The 22930-nt window shown below is 39.1% G+C and overlaps 1 protein-coding gene across 1 annotated transcript in view; it reads right to left on the bottom strand.

Annotated features, from left to right (window-relative positions):
• LOC311503772 (E3 ubiquitin-protein ligase SMURF2-like) overlaps positions 1 to 22930 on the bottom strand; it is a 52762-nt gene that overhangs the window by 12082 nt on the left and 17750 nt on the right. Inside the window, exons 2-11 of the mRNA XM_084566646.1 lie at positions 16991 to 17029; positions 15583 to 15691; positions 11215 to 11348; positions 8042 to 8107; positions 7712 to 7796; positions 7293 to 7376; positions 5695 to 5906; positions 4024 to 4108; positions 2691 to 2849; positions 1726 to 1782 (exon numbers count right to left, since the gene is read on the bottom strand). Coding sequence (XP_084422772.1) covers positions 1726 to 1782; positions 2691 to 2849; positions 4024 to 4108; positions 5695 to 5906; positions 7293 to 7376; positions 7712 to 7796; positions 8042 to 8107; positions 11215 to 11348; positions 15583 to 15691; positions 16991 to 17029 — 1030 coding nt within the window. The remainder of the gene's footprint in view (positions 1 to 1725; positions 1783 to 2690; positions 2850 to 4023; positions 4109 to 5694; positions 5907 to 7292; positions 7377 to 7711; positions 7797 to 8041; positions 8108 to 11214; positions 11349 to 15582; positions 15692 to 16990; positions 17030 to 22930) is intronic.

Raw genomic sequence — 22930 nt, 5'->3', positions numbered from 1 at the left:
GTACTGTTAAGCCTCTTTGGCTTAACAGTACGCACCACTTATGCAGTTGGTCCACACTTTTACAACTATCACCTTAACTCTCCCTAAATGAAGACACACAAATGCAGTGTAAAACATAATAACAAGAGTAGTCTTCTTGTATGGCTGATGTTACTGTTCTTGCCACTGTTATTCATCTTCAGTATTAGTATCTGAGTTAGTATTTAGGCAGAAACAATGTTGCCAATTGCTAATAATGGTTGGACAAGGACGGCAATCAAACAGACCAACTTTAAATTAGTCGAAACTATTTATATTGGAATTACTTTACTTTTATAGCTGGACAGTTTTATATTTCAAATATTTGAAAATAACAATTAACACGAGCTCAGTTACACATCATATCAGTGGACCATCACAAGTTAAAATCTTAAAGGCCCATTAAATATGTCATCTGCTTGATGGTCGACTCGGCATTCCAACTTTGTCTAGGTCTGTTGTGATCATATTTAACTAGGCCAAATAAAGTGAAAGTGCTACATTTAATATATATATATATATATATATTATTAATATATAAGCATAATATGCATTTATTCTCACATTTCAAAAGAACATTACATGTGCTGTACCCCAAACTTACATTGTATTTTCATTAATATGCATGCTTTGCAAATTGGAGCTTATTAATTTTGACCTTTTCAAAGTTTTAAAACTTGGTCTGGACTCTCTCACATCTTTCCTAATAAGGAGTCAGACAAGCAGTTAATGGTGCGGACTGGATAACATAGCTGAGCTTCAACTCACAACCAGACGCTGTTCTGACACATATGGATACTATTTGACCAAATGACCAGATGTTGATTTCCCAAACATGTCTATCGTGCCAGCCGCTGTTATTGCAGGAGGTTTAGCACCAACAGAGCAAAGATGGAAAAATGTCTACATCTCTCTATGTTCCTCCTGTTCTAATTTCGGCCTCACTCACTGGCAGAGGAAAGATATGGAGACCTCCAAAACTTCCAAAATACTTGAAAACTATCCTAATGTTGAGTGTTCATGTAAGTCATAGGTTCTGTCTAGACAAATAGTACTGACAATTTTACTCAGTTCTCACAGTTACTCAGTTGATGAGCTAAAGCACACCTACTGTGTCTGGTTTATATGTATTCAAGGAAAATAAGCTAACAGCTGCTGGGATAACATGTGTTTAGTACTTCCTTGAATGTGGTCATTGCTGTCAAGTGCTGATTATCAGCGGAGGCAGGTTGCTGACAGACAGCACAAACAAAGTGAAAGATGGACTGACAGTCCCTGATGCGACCAGCTGGTCATAGTGTGTGTGTGTGTTTGTGTGTTGTACTTGAACGACATCCACATGGAAGTTAGCCTTGAGAAACATGTGCATGTATTTACAATAACACACAGATTGGACCTTTGGAAACTATCACAGTCAGCATTTTCTCTAAACGATATTGTAACAGTGTGTGTGTGTGTGTGCGCACATGTGCGTGTGGCTAGGTGTACAAATAGCTTTATACAGCCTTGAGTAAGTATGAAAACAACTATCAACCTGTGTGGGCTGATTGCATTTTTCATATGCATGTTACAGATCATGTACAAGCATGGATAGGCATACAGTTTATTATATGCATGTAATTATCTGAACACACATGTTTGTACAGATGTCTGTGTGTGTGTGTGTGTGTGTGTGTGTGTGTGTGTGTGTGTATATATGCGGGTTACCTGAGGTTAGTGTTTTGGCTGTCCATGGCCACACGGGAACCATTTGGACTTGGGCTGCTGGACAAAAAATGAGGAGGGAAGGGAGAGAAAGACAAAAAGAAGGTGAATGACAGACAATAAGATTAGCGCACCGCAAACAGCAGGGGGGAGGTTTAAATTATAAGAAAGAAAGCAAAGATAGGACAAAAAGGAAAGTAATATTAAGATATTAATAATGAAAAATATTAAGAGGAAATTAATGAAAAAATAGCAGGACCAGTAAGAATGATAAAGAGGGGCGAGGACCATCAGCAGACACATGAGACGAACACGTGAGAAGGAAGTGACGAGAGGAAGAAAACCAAAATATAAGGTGAGATAAATGAAAGCAATCAGATTATCTAAAAAAAAAGCAGACATAGTCATTGCTGGTGCATTTATGACTGTATCAGAGGTTCCAAAACAGGCATTCTCTCTACCTTAGCTTACTCCACACACTTTCTACAGGGGTTATGTCTACTTACACAACTAATACGTACGATGAATGGAATAAGCTACTTTTCAAAACACAAAGCAGCTTACATTCCTGCTAACAGTCCTTTGCTGCAAAAATGAGGAGGACGGAGAGACTTTCTGAATGTAAACCAAACTCAGCAGTACAATATCCAAGGTGTGCTCAACATTCATTGAAGATGAAATTATTAAGTTGTTTTATAATAATACTATTTCTACTATTACTACTACTCATAATAATAATAATAATAATAATAATAATAATAATGATAATATGAAAGACATTTCCCATGGACATTCTTAGAACAGGAACGTGCCTATGTTTAATCCTGGGCTGAAAGATCGTATAATCTGTTGTGTTTCTTTCGGCAAACTGACTGACCATGGTAACACAAAGCAAAAACTTCTTTGCTAACACATATCTAAAACACAGCCATGACCTTGGGAGCTTAGGCAATGACTGGTACACTCACTTGAGCACTCGATGCAGGTTAGCAGACAGTCGAGGGTCAGTAAACTGTGTTGTTCGATTGTTGTGGTCGACAAAGTACACCCGGCCGGTGGCAGTGTTTCTGATCTCCCAGCCTGGTGGCAGTGGGCCCAGCTCCTCACAGTTTACATTGCTTAAGTCCCTGAACAAACAAAGAGAACTGGTTAACAACAATGTTAATTGAAATGAAGTTCGAATTTAATCTGAAAATTATACTGAACTGAACAGGTGTATCCACCAAAAGATCAACAATATAATCATATGAGCAACACTTCCTGAATAAAATGGCAACATATCTTCCCGACATGAATAATTACATAAATAGTTTTTCGCATCAAAATTTTTTAAACAAGTCTTAACAGCTTTTCTAAAGTTCAATGGTAAGTAGTAGTAGTAGTAGTAGTAAGTAATAATTTAATTTAAAATACATCTACAATTACACTTAACAACTTCTAATAATTAATTCTAATTAAAATTACTTTAATAAGTGCAATGAAAGATTATCCTTTCAACAAGTCTTAGTTTGTTATTTGTCTTTTGATCTGTACCCCGAAAATGTTGTCAGTAGAAACCTAAGTTCAGATCTGGGACAATGCCGTGGCCTAAGGAGGTTTTATTCATTTGTGTGTGTGAAAACAATATCCTAGTGTGAAGTGAGGACACATCACTCAGGGACGAAGTACATGCCTTGAAGCACTAATCACACCAACTGGGTCACTTTAGCGGCTATGTCCAAAATGACCAAACCCAGAGGTTGCTGCTGTGAGTTGGATGTTATACTCAGGCTCCTCATCATTGAAGTAAAAGCTACATTAGGACATGGCTAAAACTGTAACGCAATAGTGCTGCCTGCCTTTGGAGAATTGAGTAAAGAACTACTGAGAGTTGGTGAAACAGCCTGATTGAATCCAGAACCACTGGCCTGTAGTACGTTCAGTTCAGCATCTATCCAAAAATGTTCTGACTCCACATCGGACTTAAGGTCATTAGTTTGGCAGAACCAGGCTTGAGCCTCACGTTTGACTTCAACTGGAATAATGAGACATTAGGTCTGACTCAACCTGCTCCAGTCTAGTTTGATCTTGTCAGTTTTGTAAAAATATGTCAGGCTTAATATTACAGATAAAAACAATTCAGACAGTGAGCACCGTGTTGATTTATCATCTTTTTTAATACAATGTGTTGCTCATAATCATGGTTGTATTAATAGCTCTGAGTACCATTTACAAAGAGAGGCCTGAAAAGGACAAACCTACAAGTAAATATCAATTGGCAGATTAAAGATGGAAATACTAAGGAGAACACCAAGGACTTACCTGGGCACCCGGGGATCATGCCAAGTGCTTACTCCAGTCTGTGTATGAAGGAAGTAGACCTGGCCCTGCTGAGTTGTTCTTTGCTCTAAAACAAAGAGGAAATTGATTTGAATTATTATGTCAAAAAGGCAAAAACACCACTGAAAGAATCTTTGAACTGTTCCTAGGAGGGCTGTTTTGTATTCCAGATGGGTACTAGCATGGATGGTGAGTTTGTGTTCTTTGGAGAAGGGGAAGTCTGTTTATAATTTATGTGACAGACTAACTGCTGGGACACTGTTGACCTAAGAGTTTCTTAAGGTGTGTGCCAATATAACCAATTAGACCCTCTAAAGTGTCCAGTAAGGTGATCCCGAGAGAATGGGGAAAATAAAATGGGAGGAAAATTCATCAAAGACTTCCATGACTGTTTTTTCTTGCTTGATCCTAGTTGGCTTGTTTTGATTAAAGTTAGTTTGCATTGTATAAGTAAACCACTCTTATTAATGTCCAAAAACAAAACAAATGTAAAGTGAAAGGCTATCACTAACAGCAAATCATCTAAAAATTTATACTGTAAACAAATGAGGTAACCAAGGACAGTATGAAGAAATCCACAGAGACTGACACTCATTTCTAATCATCAGCTTGTTGGATATTTGGTCTCATCCAAGTCATGGATGAATGGGGAGTGTGAATTTTGGAGCAAAGTGTGTGTACTGCACAGACATGGTGTTCATGTATGTATATACACCAGCTAATCCGTCACCACCCCACACCCCAACTTCCTCCTGGCACAACTAGTTTCCTACCCACCTCTCCCTCTTTCTTTCCCTCACGCATTCCCTCTCTCCCTCTCATTCTCTCTCACACTCTCTCACCACACCCAACCAGTGGTTCAGAGGGTTCAACTGAGGAAGAAAGCTCTTGAGCTGTTGGGCATCAGTGACTCACTTTGTCCGACCTCAGCGGACAGAGCAGGACCTTTGAAGGGGGGCAAAGGTCCAACAGTGCCATTCCGAATCACTGGCATGCAGCACCACACTTAAAATAATAATTTATGTTACAGACTCTATGGCTATTGTGGGGTGCAATGTGGCTGACTGGGAGAAGTGCACTTCTTTTTCAGAAAAAAAAAAAAGGAAAAAAAAGAAACATTCCTTGGAAACTATACTTCCGTTACTTATCCATTATTTTCCCAATGCGTGTGCATGTTTAAAATAAATACAGCTTAAAAATTACAGACAGAAAGAAATAGCCACTAACATAAAGTAGATTCAAAGAGCTCAACACTACGCTATGAAAAGTATTTCTTTTCGTTGAGTTTCTCTTCGTTGTGGGAATATTAGTCTGCAAAGCCAAAACATTCCAAAAGTGCAAGTGCTGAGAGGAGAGGAGGGGAGAGCAGAAAAGAAGTGGCAGAAGAAATGAGAGGTGAGGAATATATTAACATGTTGGTGTGAATATATTAACACCAAGTGATGATTGTAGTTGTCATGAAGTGGTGCTGTGGGAAGGGGGAAGGCTACAGTTGATAAAACATGAACGAGCCCAACAAGATAGGAAAACAGTGAGACAATATAAAGTAGAAGATACAAAGCAATTTAAAGATCATTCTCCCAACAGAAAAGACAAAAAATAACTGGCTACAGGCTACAAACAGGATACGGCTATACAGTTATAGTCTCTCACCATATCCCTCAGGCAGGTCAGGAGGAGTGTGCAGGTGTGTTCGACTCATGTAGTTGCGATGCCTCTGCGATCGAACCCGTCTCTCCTGGATCCGCTGTTCGCCAGGAGGACCACTGGCTTCAGCCCCATTAACGGGTGTCATCACTGGTGTGTTCTCGTCCACCACACAGCTTAGTGGACGTCCTGAAGGGCTGGAGTACTCTGATGCTGGTCTGGGAGAGAGCAGAGTGGACAACTTCATGTGTATTCCAGGCTGAGGTCTTTTCGTGTGTGTTCCGAGTGAAATATCCCCGTCTTTCTCTTTTACATTGAATTTTCTAAAAACATAAAATTCAGATGAGACATTTTATAACAAGACATGTTACATAACATATATATTGGTTCTTTTGTGTAAACTTGAATAAAGTGTTTGGTTTCATGAGTTTCATAAATGAGCGACTGACAAGTGATTCACTTTTAGTTTATTGTGCACCTCTTGCAGGAGTCAGACGGCGTGTGTTTTGGGTTAGGTGTTGCAAGTTGTTTATGTAGTGTCTAGACATATAAGAATAGCATAATTTTTGCAAACCAGCCGGTGCCATAAGCCCTCAAAAAGATCAATGTATGTCAAGACAATGGATAAGCTTTAAATGATTTCAAGTATTATGAGTTGCATAAAAGAGAACAGAAAGTCCTCATAAGACCACAGCCTGTGTTAGTTGTGTCATTTAAGGGCAGGACTAACAAACCGATATCTGATAAGTAGACACAAACGGAGACAGACTGGCTTACTGACACTTATTTTGTACGTGTGTGCAGTCTGTTTGACCACTGTCTGGCTGTCCAGAGTTACTGACGCCTTGGCTATCTAAAGCCTTGGGCCCTCAACCCACAACCCCTCCACACACTCTTCCTCCCACCCATTTCCTCCTTCTTCAGGCTTATTTTTTCCCAGCTCTGCCTCCACTTTTACTTGTCGCGTCTTTATGTTCTACTAGTATCCCCATTCTCTGTGCCAGTCTTGCCCCATCGACAGCGTTTATATTATGCGTCCTCCTTATAATTTATTTTCTGTCCTAACATGTTCCGCTATGCTGCTCATAGGTGACTCAAGATGTGTAGTAGTATCGTAGAGGTGGTAGCAGGAGTTATTTGCTTAGTTGCCTAATGGCTTCTCTGATATGGCCCAAGAAGGAAGGCGACAGTTATTCCTGCAGAAACAGGGGCCAAGTGAGGCTTGGCTGCCTGACTGGCTTGCTGGTTTGTTCAGCTCTGTGTGTGTCTGTGAGTGTCGGTGAGAGAGTGAGAGAGAGAGTGAGAGAGAGAGAGAACGCATTGGGGTGGGGGATGAAGGAAACTGACAGCAATTCACTGATTACCAACAGACTGTTATTGTTGAGTTGTGGGAGGAAGCCTTTTTTTGTGAAAAAGGAAGTGGGGAAACTACTTACACGGACCCCCCACCTGCTTTTTGTCAAGCTTGCTACATTAGTATGACTGCTGTACATTAGGGATAACATCAGCCGAAGCTGATATTTATTATTTTTAATGTATCTATTTTTTATATATATATCCAGCATGGGTTCAGGATGCCTATTTGATGATTTCTAGAGATGTACCTTGTGGGTCTCTCCCATTGTGTGGTGCGTGTGATGTGGTTCAGGTACTGTATCCTTCCAGAGGCCGTCCTCCTCTCTTCCCAGCTGTTTCATACACATAATAAGACAAACTTGTTAAAATGTGAAATGATACAACACAAAAAAGACAACCAACTCCAAAACATGCTTATCTACCGATACTGTCAACACTGTACCCTTCACTTTAATAGGGGAACATGAAACTCCCCAATCCACCCGACATGCTAAACATATCTTAGAACCACACAAAGTCATTGCAGTAGCCCCGTGTCCCAGTACATATCTCCGCACACTTTAATTCAGGTTGAATCTTTACTGATCTATCTTGTGAATTCAAAACAACTTCTACTAATAGCTAGTAGGGTAGCTAATTATTAAGGAAAGCCTGTGATAATACTGACCCGTCAGGTAAGTCATTGTCAAACAGGCGACTGCAGTCTACCACAGGTCCTCCGGTCCCGATGCGATCTCTGGACTGAAGACTTACTGCAAAATCAAGGAAGGTGGTGCATCAGTGATATTTTACTCGTCATATGGCTCAAGGTTGAAGTTCATGTAGTAATTTGCTGTAACTTTTTCACCACGATAACAAAAATTGTTGGTTTTATATTGTGTTAAATCCTTCTAAATCATATTATACATTCATTATATGCGTATTTGAGCTCAAAACAAAGAGCAGACAACCTGACTTTGTGAATCTGCTTGTTTCTTGTTTCTTCAGTGGTTCTTACCTACGATTTGTCCTCTCACAGTATCATTGTCATTTGGGCCCAGTTTATTCAGGTCCAGTCTCTGATCTGCAAACAAGGCACATAACTTTTAAAAAATGCACATGGATTTAGGGAGTATTCAGACCAACATCACCGTCTGTGTTGATAGAGGTGTGGTGGTTCAGGTACACACAAGAGACAATTTCACAATATAGGAAGAATCCACTGACTCAGGGATTGAAAGATTCCACCACTATTTATGAAAACTCACATATTGTTTATTACAAAAGTTTTAACTACTGGAAGTTTGCACAGTGGACTTCGACTGGTTCAATGGTAGTTGCACAGTTAGTAATTCTGCTGGTACATTCACGTTTTAAAGTTAGATTTAAGGTAAACAAAGAGAAACTACTCCTCATCAGATGAGGGGAGAAGAAAAGACTGTGGGCGACCCCTCCCTTTTTGAGACACGCCTCTCTGGCAGGAGGCTGTGGTCCAAACAGGACAAAAACCTCTCGCCACTAGAGCAGTTTCTTCAACTGGCCTCATCAACAAGGCCCCTCCAACACGGTCTCTTATCCTGCTCCATAGAAACCATGTGCTACATCAAAATAAAGTACCCAAAATGTGTCTTAGTACATTAAATTCACAGATTTTTCAAGGTTATTAACCTTTTCCTTATCCCTTATAGTTTACATTGTGAACATTGCACATGGTATATATTTCACAATTTATTCTTTCCATTTTTTTTTCTTACTGTAGATATTGCGCTTTTAAATGTATAGTATGCTGCTTTGACCTAGTCTTACTTTCTCTGTTGTTATGCACCAAACAGCAAGGCAGACTTTGTATGATCCAGTTACTCAAAAATTAATTAAATCATGTAGTCTTATTTGGAAAACAGCTGTTGTCAAATAACAATGAAGAAAACAAATTTTAGTTTTGAAAAACCAAACGATTAAAAAAAACAAAAACAAACAAAAAAAAAAAACTAGAATAAATCTGTTAAGAATCCGGTTCTGGATAAGTAAAAACTCACAGTCTGCTCAGTACAAAAGTAGAACTGCCAAAAACAAGCAGAACAGAAAGAATCCAAGACAAGAACAAGATCCAGATCCACAGACACAGACACATACACAGTAACTAAATCCCACAGAGACTTGTGCATAATCAGTCCTACTGACCAGCACAGGAGCGATAACAATTAATTCCCATTCACAAAAAACCACGTGTAAGTGTCTACAGGGTAAGAGCCAGACATGAGACACGATGTGAGTGTAGATTAGGACAAAAAGGGAAGGTATTTATCATGTCTTAGGCCTGCCTGTATTGTTTTGGATGCACATTAAATTGTGAGTCTGGATTTATGTAAAGACTAAACAATCCTATAGCTTGTTTCCTAAAGTGTGTGTGTGTGTGTGTGTGTGTGCGTGTGTGCGTGTGTGCGTGTGTGCGTGTGTGTGTTTGTGTGTGTACCAGTGCATCTGTTCCGGATACGTGTCTAGACTAAACAGGGATGGTCTAAGCCTTACACAGCCAGAATAGTAAGCAGTTTTTCAGAGAGACAGAACATTTACAGACCTTTGACCACAAGCCCTCACCACACCACTGAGTTCCTCAGAGCTATAAAAACTCTGTGCTGCAACAGACTAAACTACATAAATGTGTGTTAGTGTGTAATTGTAGGCCCACATGAACTAAGTATGTTTAAGGGTTCCTTCATTTAGTCCATGCACACCTGATCTGACATGTGTACATATGTTGGTATGCATATACAGAAACTTAGTATCAGCAGTACCACATTCAGGAAATCAGCAAATCTAATCAACCATTACATAAACAATATAAATACCAAACACAAAGAAGGAGCAGAGTTCAATGTGAGGTAGACCAACGTGTGTAGGCAGTCATGTCATTTTGAAAAAAATGGAGGACTGCATTTTTGAGTCTGCGGGTACAGAAAGTGAGGCAGATGACTTAGAGGTTTGTGTCTGTGATGCTACAGCAGGAAATGGAGCTCAGAGCAGAGCCAGACAGATTTCTACTAAACTAGACAAGCATGCTGGATCCCCTTTTTGCAAGTCTGTGCAAGAGCATGTGTGTGTGCATTGGGGTGGAGGAGGGGGGGCTGCTTTGTGTGTGTTTGTGTTGGACGACAAAGTGTGCTATGTGTACGAATATGACTTCTAGGAAACAGGGCAATTCCAGTAAAGTGTTCTTGTGTGTTTGTGTTGTTTTTATGTTTGTCCCTTTGTGCACATGTTGGTTAGACCACAGACTGGGGACTGTTCATGTTTCTGTAAAATACAGGACACTGACATAAGGATGTCAGAATTGGTGTCTTGCCATACATTATGTCTCCTTGTTCACTTCCTGAGGCTGAGTTAAAGTATACATTTGGAGCCTAACTGGAGCCTGTATTGTCTGTCTCTGAAAGTTGTGGATAAATCAAGGTCTGCTGTCAGTCAGAGTAGTAAAAGTACGGCACCAGACTGCAATGGACATCCTGGTGGCTTTTGTGGAAACTATGACACTGTTGTGGTTTTTAGTGGACTAGGAAGTAAATTTCATGAGCTTCGTGGCCATGATTGTATAGAACCGATTAATAGAAATAAGGAAAATAAGGAACAGGCTAGAAGGCCCAAATGTTCTTTGATGTGCGCATTAGCATGGAATCACTTTCTGGTCAAGCAAGGATTATCACACATCATCAATCATAACAGCGTCTCTCTTGTGTTTCTTTAACAGAAGATTTTGTATTGCTGTAAAATAAATTGTGGTCAGATGTCTGCAGCAGGCAATATTTCCGATATGTACAAGCTGGAGAAGTTGCTTGTGAATTATAGACATATACCTTATGGCAACGAATGGCAGGTATAGGTATAGGAGCAGCTACAAGCTGGGACACAGCTCACATGCTATACATGTAGAAGCAGGTTTGCTAACAATCAAACTGATGCAACCAGATAAAGGAGAGGCACGGGACAATTGCCGTTTCACAGGCCAGACAGCTTTGTGCAGAATGTGTGAAAAAAGCTAACATGGTTAACCTAATCTGTTTAGTTATTCATTCTGCATTTTACAAAGACTCCCCACCCCCTTTCGTACAGGCCAGACTGTGCGAGACCACACACCAGTGACCTGTGTTCAGTGAATATTCAGAGACTCGCACAAAAATAAAAACAGGTACTTACAGCCTGTGTCTTTGAGTCGGTTGATGGCGTTGGACAGGAGGCGGACACAGCCGAGGAAACCCGCGCCCTGTTTTTTGTGAATCTTCTTGTGGTTCCATACACTGATAGTAATGGAGTCTGCCTTTCCAATGTACCTGATAGGCGAAGAAAAAGACAGCAAAAGAAAACAGATTAATCTAATTGAAAAAATTGTGACGTAATTTTAAAAGACCCAGTGAGACATTGTTCATGCTTGTGTGTCCCCTCAAGGCTCAAAGAAGGAGTGTGCACTCCCCAACAGTACACATCGGGTTTGTGATATACACCATGAAATGAGGCTGAATGGCAGATTTGACAGTAACCTGTGTGATAGAGTTAGAGGCCAGTCGAGTTGTGGTTAAGACAAGAGGAAGTGCCTGTGATGTGCTCAACCACTGTCCGAGGCCTAGAACCTCTTGCAGTAAGCACACATTTCACACAACATACAAATACACAATCATACACTCACTGTCACACGTGTAATTACAGTCTAGAAGCTAATCTTTATGACAAGTTCAGCATTACAAGAGTGTGGCTTTCCTATTGAACACATCAAAACATATATAGTAGGTTTGGTATGTAAACCAAGTAGCTACAGTTGGTAAAATGATGCTTTTGAATCATTACAAAGTTTCAGACAATAAATAAACTGCACCTAAATCAATACAGAAAGAAACTACATGACTGTAAAATTTCTGAGGCTGGTGGTAAAATACAAATACTGTTAAGTAATAACCAATCTTACTGGCTAGAATAAATAAGCTGAACTGCAGTATCACACAGTGTGGTAAGCATTTTACATGCAGTTTTTTGATTTGTATCTGTATAATCAAATGTTCTTCATGTAATCTCACTAATAAGTAAATTTGTTCAAACTGTTTTGTACAATTTTATACAGATATACATTTCAGATGGAGTTTTATTTTACAAGTTTAGAAAAGTCGATCTAAGAGTAGAAACTTTTGAATTCATATCACTTTGCACTTCACTATCTTCCTCAATCTAATTCTTCATTTTCTTCTTTCTCACACACACCACACTTCATTAGTTAGTTACAGCAACAACAACAATATGGTGTATCACTCGTAATCCTACTGACAACACAAGTCAAGGTGAAAAAAAACTTGGGTCAAATCCAGATTAGCTTTCCAGGACAAACTAAATCCAGACCTGCAGAACTCAAAAACCTTTTCTTGCCAAGGAACATACATTACTTTGGGAAACAAAGCTTGAAATTCTTTTTAGATTGCACATATTTTAGATTTATGTTGGTCTTCAGACGTTAACATCTGTGAAGACGAAAATAAATCAAAGTACAGATTGTATATACAGCGCTGCATTAAAATATTTGCACCCCTCAGAATTTTCTACATTTCTGCATAAAATGACTCTAAACTTTAGCAGATTTTCACACAACTCCTGAAAGTGGACAAAGAGAACCCAATCAAACAAAACAAACAAAGTAAAAACATATTATACTTCGGTATTTGTTTGTTCAAGAAAATGAGCCAATATTACATATTGGTGAGATGCAAAAGTAAGTGCACCTCTGGGGTTATCAATTATTTCAACGCCAAGTTAGAGTCCATCAATCTAATGAGACTTTAAACTGAATTTAACTGAATGAATTAAACTTTTTCCAAGCCATACCACCGACTGTTTTACCAACTGGGGCCAATACAACGCTATTTTTCATTGTGAGACATTGTGAGATTAACAGTCCATAGTATGGTTTCCTAACGTTATTTGTATGTTGGATGAATTCGCTGTTATTAACACTTTGAACTGACACCAGAATAAAACGAGACTAGAGTCCGGGCTAACGTGGTGTTTACTATATGGTCGAGAGCGGAGCTAAGCAAGGGCCAAGTTAGCAAGCAAAAGCCGTGTTAAACATGCTGCTGTTATTTGGCTGATGGACACTTTCAGAGTATCTGTATGTCAGTATGTATGTTAACCGACTGGTGTTTTATCATTAGTGCTCTAATGCTTGTGGCTTGAGCTTTTATGCGTCAACCGTATGGACTGATGTAGCTTCAGAGCACCGCGCTGCCGTACTCTACCGGTACTGCACGGTTGTCGAGGCAACCATGAGACACTGATGAGTTTGTCAATAAAGATGGGGGGGCTGATTGACGTACCTGCTTGATGCCAAAGGTTCGGCTATTGCAATGGAGTCTGTGATTTGTAGTATCAATGGTGCGCATGCAAAATACCTCCGGGATCTAATTTATTGCAGCTGAGTTGATGCCATAGCCTTCTTCGGTTACCCTGCATCTTAACTGTATCAACAACCATATTTCAAATGGCTTCTTCCACTTTTGATCATGCTTGGTTAGAAATGACTTCCCCTTCTCTTAAAGAAAATTTGTTAATCTAACCAATAACATAATTCATAGTAAGTACTGGGTACAATACAGGGATATCTGGCATAACCAGTTTTTTTGAACATACAAAATTATACCTTTTTCCCAGGCATAGAGCAAACAGTTGGCTTTATGTTGTCTACACTCAACCATGTCCAACAATGTTTTGACTGTGCAAACTCACAGCAAAGAAGAGTGAAGCAGCAACAAACCTTCCCCAGCTTAAACCAGATGGAAAAGAGCAGTGCTAGTGCCATTGATATCTTTTTAATACTGGGGACAAATAAAATCTCACCAACAGAGGATGTGTAAAGTACCACAGGCTCTCACATGAAGGAACACACAGCACAGCACAACATGTAGAGAATTTGATATCTTCAGAGTGAAGGCAGAGAGAGCAGTGAGCAAATCTAATATTCCATCCCACTAAAATCAAACCTACATACTATGATGAGTTCATGAACTATCAAGACAGTTTTTTGTGCTCAAATATTTTCTGCACAGGACACTCATGTCAACTGTAGAAAAAAAATTGCATGGTAATTGCAGGGTGATACATAAAATAAGGCATCAAGCCCCTTGTCAGTATCATAGTCATGTGGAAAAGACCACACCTCCTAAAGCTGGAGGCTGCAGATGGGGGTGTGGTGAGCTGGCAATCTGCCAAACCCACACTCCCATCTGCTTTCTGTGGCATGTTAGCCATTTCCTGAACCAGAGGAAGAGGCCTGGGGTCGCTGGTGGGGAACACGCTCTTCCGAGGGGGGAAGAGAATTATGCAAAGAGGGAGGGGATCTGAGGTTGATGTTGACATGGAAAAGACAAATTTGAAAATGAAAATAAAAAATATTAGCATGCCAAAAAAAAGTACTTGCAGAAAAATGACAAAGGCATTAGACATATTTTCATAAAAGTATTCAGCCTCTATCATTTGAAATTCTGCATTTGTTTCCCTTCTTGTGCCCCTTACGGTTCATTCTTACTCTCAACTGCATATTTCCAGTTCTTGCTTACTAATCCCTCGTGTTTAGTTCTTTTATCACTCTCACCACTGCATAAGGTTGGTTGCCAGTGGGTCCTTTGGGTCCTTTGGGGTGATCACTCCTTGTAATGGCCTGTCGACACACACCTCAGTACAGAGAACATTCAGAGCGCACAGCCCCAGTAAAAACATTCCTCTTGAAACTGACTCACATATATAGTTTCAAACAAGCATGTGTGAAGTGTAATTTTCACCCTGTCCTTTTTATTGTCATGGCCTCTGAGCCCAATGGACAACATAATGGACCACACACTGTTAAAAAATTTGTCTGCAAGGTACCTTGCAAATATGCTTTTATATTTCTCAGACTGACAAAAAGTAAAAGCAGGGTTTCCTTGGTGACCCCTTCAGCTGCATTGATATGAGATTTGATACATGGGCAATCCTGAAAGCTCTGAACGTGCGTCAGGTACATTTCTTTCTCAGAAAGTAAGAAATCACGAAAAATTTGAGTAAGTCAATCTCCAGTTCAAAGAGAACATTTTCAGGAGTGAAGAACAAACAAAATGTTATTATACCCAAAATAAATGGAACTTGTTACTTGAGTAACAAGAAATTCATATCAAAAGTAGTTGGATTTTTTCCCCATAAAATCACATATGGATATGTCTTTAGTGAGAAATACAGTATGGAAAGTCTAATGTCATTCTACAAGATGTCTTGTTGTCACGTAAAATTGCTCACAAGTTTTGATGGGTGTTTCCTTACACAGAAAAGAGGCAACTTAATCTACATTCCTGAAACTCTCGTCATAGCACTTCTGCTAAAAGACATTCTAGCCAGCAAAACCAGCTTTGCTTTGACAACAGTGCCTTTTGTACTGTTTCAATTTCTGGGTGGTGCATGATTTCATATATAAATCCATTGTAACCACACACCTTCAGGCAAAAAGGGCATACAACAATATGTCAACACTGACTCATAGCTCTCTCGCTGACTTACAGATCATAATGTTGATTCCACTTTGGGTCCAGCGTATTTCTCACAGTATCTGTAGAGTGGCATTGTCCTGAACCATCCACCACCACTTTTGCAAACGGATCTGGCAACCCTGGAAAGGTACACAGAGACAGGTGAAGAGTTTAATTACTGTACAAAGTTTGTAGCATCACCAGTACTCTGTTCAAAGGGGAAATGGGCACAACAGAATTTTCAGCCCTGATTTGACCGCTTAACAGGTGCTTTACATATGCAGATATTAAGATTATATGTAAGTTCCCTCTTGATTTTTGAACACCAATGGTATATTCTATTATCTATTAAATAACCAGTATTATCATTGAACACATGCTATTTGAAGTACAGTAGAGTCTGACCCAAATGTAATTTGTGACAGATGTCTATGATGACCCATTCAAATTGTCCACAGAAACACATTTGTGCTTTTATTTAACATGAAGCAGAACAGGCTGGCACATACACTTTATCTGTGTTTTAAATAAAGGTAGCACAAGAATGCCAGCAAATACGTTTAACAAATCTTTCCTATACAAATCCTTTGTGTCAAACACTGACACAGCAAACCGAGGGAGTGCAAGCACCAAAATTCTTTTTACAGTATGATCCTCAGCTGGAAATCTGATAAGGGATTCCTCTTGATGAATCTATCTGGCGGTTTCTGTATCGGTCTGTGAAAGCATGTTAATGCATTTTATGTGTCAGAGTTATGTATCTCTGGGTACAGATACTTCACGCAAGTTAAACCTGTTCTGTCACTTTCATGCTGCCTTAAAACATTCCTCCTTGCGGCTGTGTGTTGCCCGTTGCTTTTGAGTACTTTTACAAAAGCCATCATAACTGAAGTAAAAGAAATTGACTTTTTGGTATGCTATTGTGATATATGCATCATTGGTTAAACTAAGTAAATAGGTCTCTTTTTAAATTAATAATAAGAACCACATAGAATGTCCTGATAATTTAAAGTTGAATCAAACTGTTTACTAACAGGACATATGATGTGCCAAAGAAAGCAAATGTAACTTTGTCAGTATATAGAGTAAATCTATGCATGTTTGTGCGCCTTTGTGTGTTTGATCCCTTCAAGTTCTTCACATCTTGACAAGTTGCAATTATATCATTAACATTATTTAAATGTAATTAATTAAAGTCATTTCGTCTAATCCTTCTGTCCCATTTGATCTGATTCCTATTACAAGAATTTAGGTTAGCAGTGGGTCCTTTCTGCGTGCCAGGGTTCCTAGTGTGTATAACAAACAGACAGCTCAGTGGACTTTCCTTTACTGCATAGCTTCAAAAATTAGCAAGCTGCTACTGCCGACAATGCCCATTCTAATGCACAAGGGAGGAAATGGGACAAGAATAGCAAAACACAAAAATAGTCTTTACTTACGAAAAAAGTCTTTCTTTGCCAGATTCTTTGCACACAGGACTAGAAAAGAAGAAATACAGAGATGTTAATACAACTTGAAATCAGATGTGCACAAATTAGATTAAAACATAAAATGTATCTTGTCTTTTTTCACACACACAAATTACCAGTTATAAATAGCCAGCATGAAATCAGAAATTTTCCAGTGAGAAACTTGAAAAAATTTCACAGAAGTGCACAGTCAAGGTTCACAACAGTTTCACCTGTGTGGTGGCATAAGCAAGAGCAGAAAGGACTCCAAACAGTAAGTGTTCTCATGGTTTTTAGCTTACTTTATCCATAACTTGAATTAGCAAGGTATTTGCTGAAGTGATGTTCTGAGATGAGCCAGAGACGTTGGTCACGTCATGGCACTTGACAGAGTCACATAAGAAACTGGAATCATAAAACCTTATGCATTTGTAGTACACAATAACTTGCCATTCATTAGGTACACTACTGATAACTTTATGATAGAACGCTCTTGCACTACATCTTAGCCGTAGGTTATGGTATTTGGTATTTGTTGAAAATAACCGAGAGAGCTGTTGATTTAAATGCGTTTTCATTTCGAAGGCTGTGGTTTGTAGTACTATTGAAGTGTAATGTGTTGTACTGAAAATGTTCCTTTTATCTTGAGAACCCCATTGTAGTTAGTGGGCTAGGCTAAATAAAAGGAACACTTTTGTGTTCAATTCAGAACAGTTTAATAATACCACAAACTACATCCACCAAAATGATCTTACAGTTGAATTACCACTTTTTTTACCAGAGAGTCATGAGTGGGGATTTAGTGCAGGACTGTTACATTAGAATGCATTTATTTTCACTATTGTACCTAATTAACTGGCATGTTAGTGGAAGTGCAGCAGTTTTTATGTCTTGATGACTGTTCAAATTGCAGTTATGGCTTTCTCCCCCGTCTGCTGAGGGGTGTGATCAAGATGACTGTTGACTGAGGAAACCAGCTAGTAGGGACTTTGATATTATGACTTACATTTTTTTATGTTGTACTCTTATAAAACATATTAGTACGAGGCAAATCTGTTTATATCTTTGACCTAGCTAGTGATTTTATCAACAAACAAAAGTTTTCTAAAATTGAATGTTATGTTAAAATTACAGTTGTAACTGCAGGCTAAACATGTTTCTCTCTGTCATTTTTTTCTATTAAAAGCCCCTCTAATCTCTTTCATTCTTTATCGGTTTCTATCTCAAGTTGTAAAACTTGACACAGTTTCTGTTTTGTAGTAGTCTTTTTGCTTACATATTGGTGTGTCCATCCTCACTGTCCCTTCATGGGCCAGGATACCAGTTGAGAGATTCTCATTGTAAAATATTGAATAGACAAGCACTCTTTCTTGTATGAAGCAAGTCCATGGGGGTTTGCATGACAGGCAACACACAATAGCTTTCAGCAGAGAGTGGGAAAATAAGAGAGTAAGTACATGCATGGCTTTGTTCTGTCTTGTCCCATTTGCCATACATTGTATTTTCTATTCCCCTTCATTAATGTCTTGTAGTATGTTGTAGCATCTAAAGTGATCTGAAGCAGGCCAACACAATCCTATGACAGTTACAGAGTAAGACAAAGTAGGCCAAGCATTAAGAATCATGGGCAGTGGCGGAAAAACAGTGAACATAAGAGACGTAAGAGAGAGTTAAACAAGTACTGCAAGCAGACCGACCAACATCCTAATCACTTGTCAGTCAGTGACACAGTGAGTCTGTGGTAAGCTTTAAGCAATAGATAAGGAAAAGAAAACCAATAAAATCTCAAAGACACTGTTCAGTCTCTCTGTAATTTATTTTAACCATGCATCCTTTGCTGTATTCACTCTTTTACATTTGTGGGCAGGCCCTTTCAATTTATTATTTAAAGGGGTACAGGTAACTCTTTTTATACGCAGTCATGTAGTTTCTTGCTAAAAAAAAAAATAACTATTTACTGTTATCCTAAAGCTTTTTTTGAAAAAACTTTCCTATAGAACATGTATATATGTTGTAACGCGCACAGCGGCGTTCCCCCAGACCATGCCCCCTAAACCCTGACCTCTCCTGGGGGAAACACTGGACAATCTACCTTGTGTTGTAACCTTTAATGTGAAGACCTTGACAGTGACCATCATGACACAGTTCAATCAGAAAATGAGAACCCACAAACTCAACAAATACCAAACTACACTGACTGAGCCAAATAAATGAGCACTAACCATAAGCATGTCAGAGGAAATTACACCGCCAAAGTCAACACTCTGGGTGCAGGCCAAATCACAGGCAGCCAGAAAAGCCTCCCTTGCGACAAAATGGACGCCATGTTGTCAGCGAACAAGTGAAAAACAGGAGAAACAGAGGCCTGAAATGTTGGCAGAACATTTGTAGACAGAGAATGCAACCCAAAGACAAAATCTGCCAGAAACGTTGAAGTTACTTATCATACTGGAACTAATGCCTTGGTATGTGCCTGTTTTGTGCACATACATGACAAAGGCCAAAATGTTGTATTCGAGTAAAAGCTTTGACCATTCTGTGAAACAGGCTGACAAAAGAACATGGATGTAGTGTACATCTATATTAAAACCCAAATAGAATAACAAAATGTAGCAGTTTATGCAGATTAAAAGGACATTTTCCTCTGCCAAGGGGTTGTCACACTGAGCTGTGCGGTGAACAGAAAAATTATTATTATTTTCATTTTCATATTAAGCTCGAACAAAAGGTTTGAAATCTAACAAAGTGTGCTTCTTTCTCCAGTTGCATGGAAGAGTTATAACAAGGAGTTATAAGTTATAACATATATGAAATAAACTTTGTCTAGTCTAAACTACCACCCTCATATTAAAGTGAACGACTAGTTAAAGTATCACTGAGCCAACTGAAAATGTGAACAGTAATTTAGAAGTCAGGAACCAGGTCATTAAGCTACTGAAATCTTTTATGAACAGTCTTAACTGACTGTGAGCTCCACTGCTGAAGAGGCAACAGGGATTAGTAGGTACCAGGTTAAACTGAGTGTACTGGGCTCTCTGGTTACCAAACTGTGCTAATAAAGATTAACAGATTAACCTGCACAGTGCTGCTCTGTCTCAGCCACAATTACCAGAGAAAAAAATCCTCTCATTGTTATCAATGGCCTCTCACCAAGAGCGCTGCAAGCCACAGCAGGTTAATAAGAAAAAGTATCTGATTTGACACCAGGTTTGACATATTACATCTAGTGATTTTCTAATTCAGCGTTGTAATAGCTGGTCTTAAATAAAACTTGCTGGTATAGGCACTAAGAGTACCTTGATAGTGTATGTAACAGAAAGCCATTAACCCATATGGACATGTGTGTTACGGTTAAGTGGTCTTTACATGGGAGATCAGTATCACTGATGAGTTAATGAGCTTCTCATCCCTAAAGCCAGTACAGCCTCATCCTCTAAAGGGCTCCTGGGATATGTACATTACGAGGTTTCTTTGTTCAGTCTTTAGCTAAGAAGAGTTGCTATAGAAAGGGACCATCATGACTACAGCGAAAGAAAAACGTCTCAGTTATAATGGCAGAAGGTGGTCTGAAAACTCTATTTATGGTAGTTCCACAAAGATTTATAGAAATATGCCTGTTTCTGTTTAGAATCTTATCTAGGCTTTGCAGACTCTACTACTGTTCCAGCAGTGTTGAACAGATGCCATGTGAGGCTATAAGCTATGGGGACCCAAGGCTGGCAGAAGACCAGACTCATTTATATTGTAACAAAAAAAATAAATGCTAGGTCAACTAGGGAACAGTAAACCACCGGAAGCCTTAAGATGATGCTGACCTCAGTGTCGTCAGAAGGGTCATCGTCTCCACCATAAACCCTCACATCAACAGCAAGAGGAGTAAATATGGCCATCGCATTTAAACGCAGTTTGCATTCCAAACAATGTGGAACTTTTGCCAGTGCACGATTTCCTGGTACACCGATTACACTGATGCACACGTCAGAGCTCAGCTAATGCCTACCAAAATGGAGGAATTAGAAGAAAGCACGTTGCTGGGACTGATGGAAGGCAAATTGTATTTATTTTTTATTTTTTAAAAACTACCTGATGGAAGCCTTGATAAAAGCAGGGTTTTGTGCAAGAGAGCATACCACCGAAGCACTTCAACCCTATGGTACCATCTAAATGCAAAGCATGTTGCAGTGAGCACAGAAACCACCGGAGCTGTTAGCGCTAGCAGTCCCGGTCCGAGTACAGACCAGACGTGTCGGAAGCCCACCCTTAAGGATAAGGGATTCCTTATTGTAATCACAGTTTTATATGCTACAGCACAGTTAGATAAGGGAAACAATAGTTTTTTGTAATATATTGTAATATTGTGCAATCATTAGGTTTTGTAATATGAAATAAACTACTACTAATGGCACATCTACAAAATGCCACACTGCATTGTATTTATTATAATATATACAGTGGATCTCTGATCACAAAGAGAGTCCGTTAGAGGGGTGGGATTTTCTAATGTCTCCATCTGTCTGCAAACAAAGGTCAGTCTAAAGGTTGGTATTAGTTCTGGACAAAAGGTGAAAGGTCGTAAACAGACAGATGGGGGGGCTCAAAAGGATTCCCCTTTGTTCTCACAAGGGAGTTGACACAAGTTGCCATTTGAAACAGTTAAATGGCAACACTTAACATCTAACACTGTTTATTTGGAAAAGGGGTGAGGGGTAGGATGACTCAGATGTTCAAATCCTCAGAGGGTCCTTAAAGTCTGACAAGCAACACACATACCATATAACTGCAATGTCAACAGTACAAATCCAGAAGAAGACTTGTGCTAATACCTGGTTTGATACTTACTGATATGAGATCAGCAGCATTCACAAAATCAAAACTTTCTAACAGCATTTAAATCAGAGAGATTGCTGCACATGCCCAATGCACACTTAAGACCTTTAATTGTGAGCGGTATTAATCTGTTATTCATTTATAAAGGTGAGCTGCAGGAGCTATGTGAACAACTGAAGCATAAGTGTGCTTATCTATGCTTAATTTCTTACAGTGAATCGAAAACTTAATTGCATTTTATATAATACAACGATTGACGTCAATGCAAAAATATCCTAGCATTCTAAAATAAACTGAGAAAATAATATTAAAGATATGAGCTGTATTCAAGTTCACACAAGTGTATAATTTGTACGTCCAGTTCACAGAACCACCACCATGCCACTCGCCTGTTATCATTATTAAACCACAGAGCTGGGCTACTCTACCCTACACCAAGGAGTTTGTGGTCATCAACTACTGTGTGTAGCAGTAATAAATGTGTGACTGTGTACTACCAACTCCACTGTCAAGTACAGCCTTTTTGTGGTCCATTTGCTCGATTAATTATCCTACAGCACTGCAAGGACAGGACAGGCAACCCATGCTGTGTCAGCATCCCCCTGCTGCTGAGCTTGAATGCAGAGAGATCTCGAAAAGAGCTGTTGTTGTGGGGTTTTTTTTGTTCGTTCTTTTTTTTTTTTTTTTGAATAATTTTTTTTTTTCAAATTCATTTAAGTCCACATTTGGTTGAAGTTGTGATTCTTTAATGGGCTGTGTACGTTTATTGCTGTGCTGGTATTTAATCTACTCATAATTACACCCATAAATTTTAAGCGTTTCCAAACATTAGCACGGTCCGCTGTGCGGTTAAGAGCTGTGAAAAAGAAAATGTTCAACGCTCTAGAGCAACTAAACTTTCAAGAGGTCCAGATATGTATAATGTTCTCTCATTAATTAAGTAAAAGTGAGCTGCATTTTAAAATAAACTGTGGAAATTGTGCATGTTGAAATAAAGTGCTTCACTTCAGAAAAATTAAATAAAGCTTTCCCTGTCTCCAAGTCAGCCATCTGAGCTCTCCCTTTGTTTCCTCCACATGTATCGCTATCTTTCTTTTTCTGCCT

This window comes from Chelon labrosus, assembly GCF_963514085.1.
Source record: "Chelon labrosus genome assembly, chromosome: 2".
Lineage (NCBI taxonomy): Eukaryota > Metazoa > Chordata > Actinopteri > Mugiliformes > Mugilidae > Chelon > Chelon labrosus.
The sequence above is the reverse complement of the archived record's forward strand: the minus strand, read 5'-3'. Positions and strand labels throughout refer to the sequence as shown.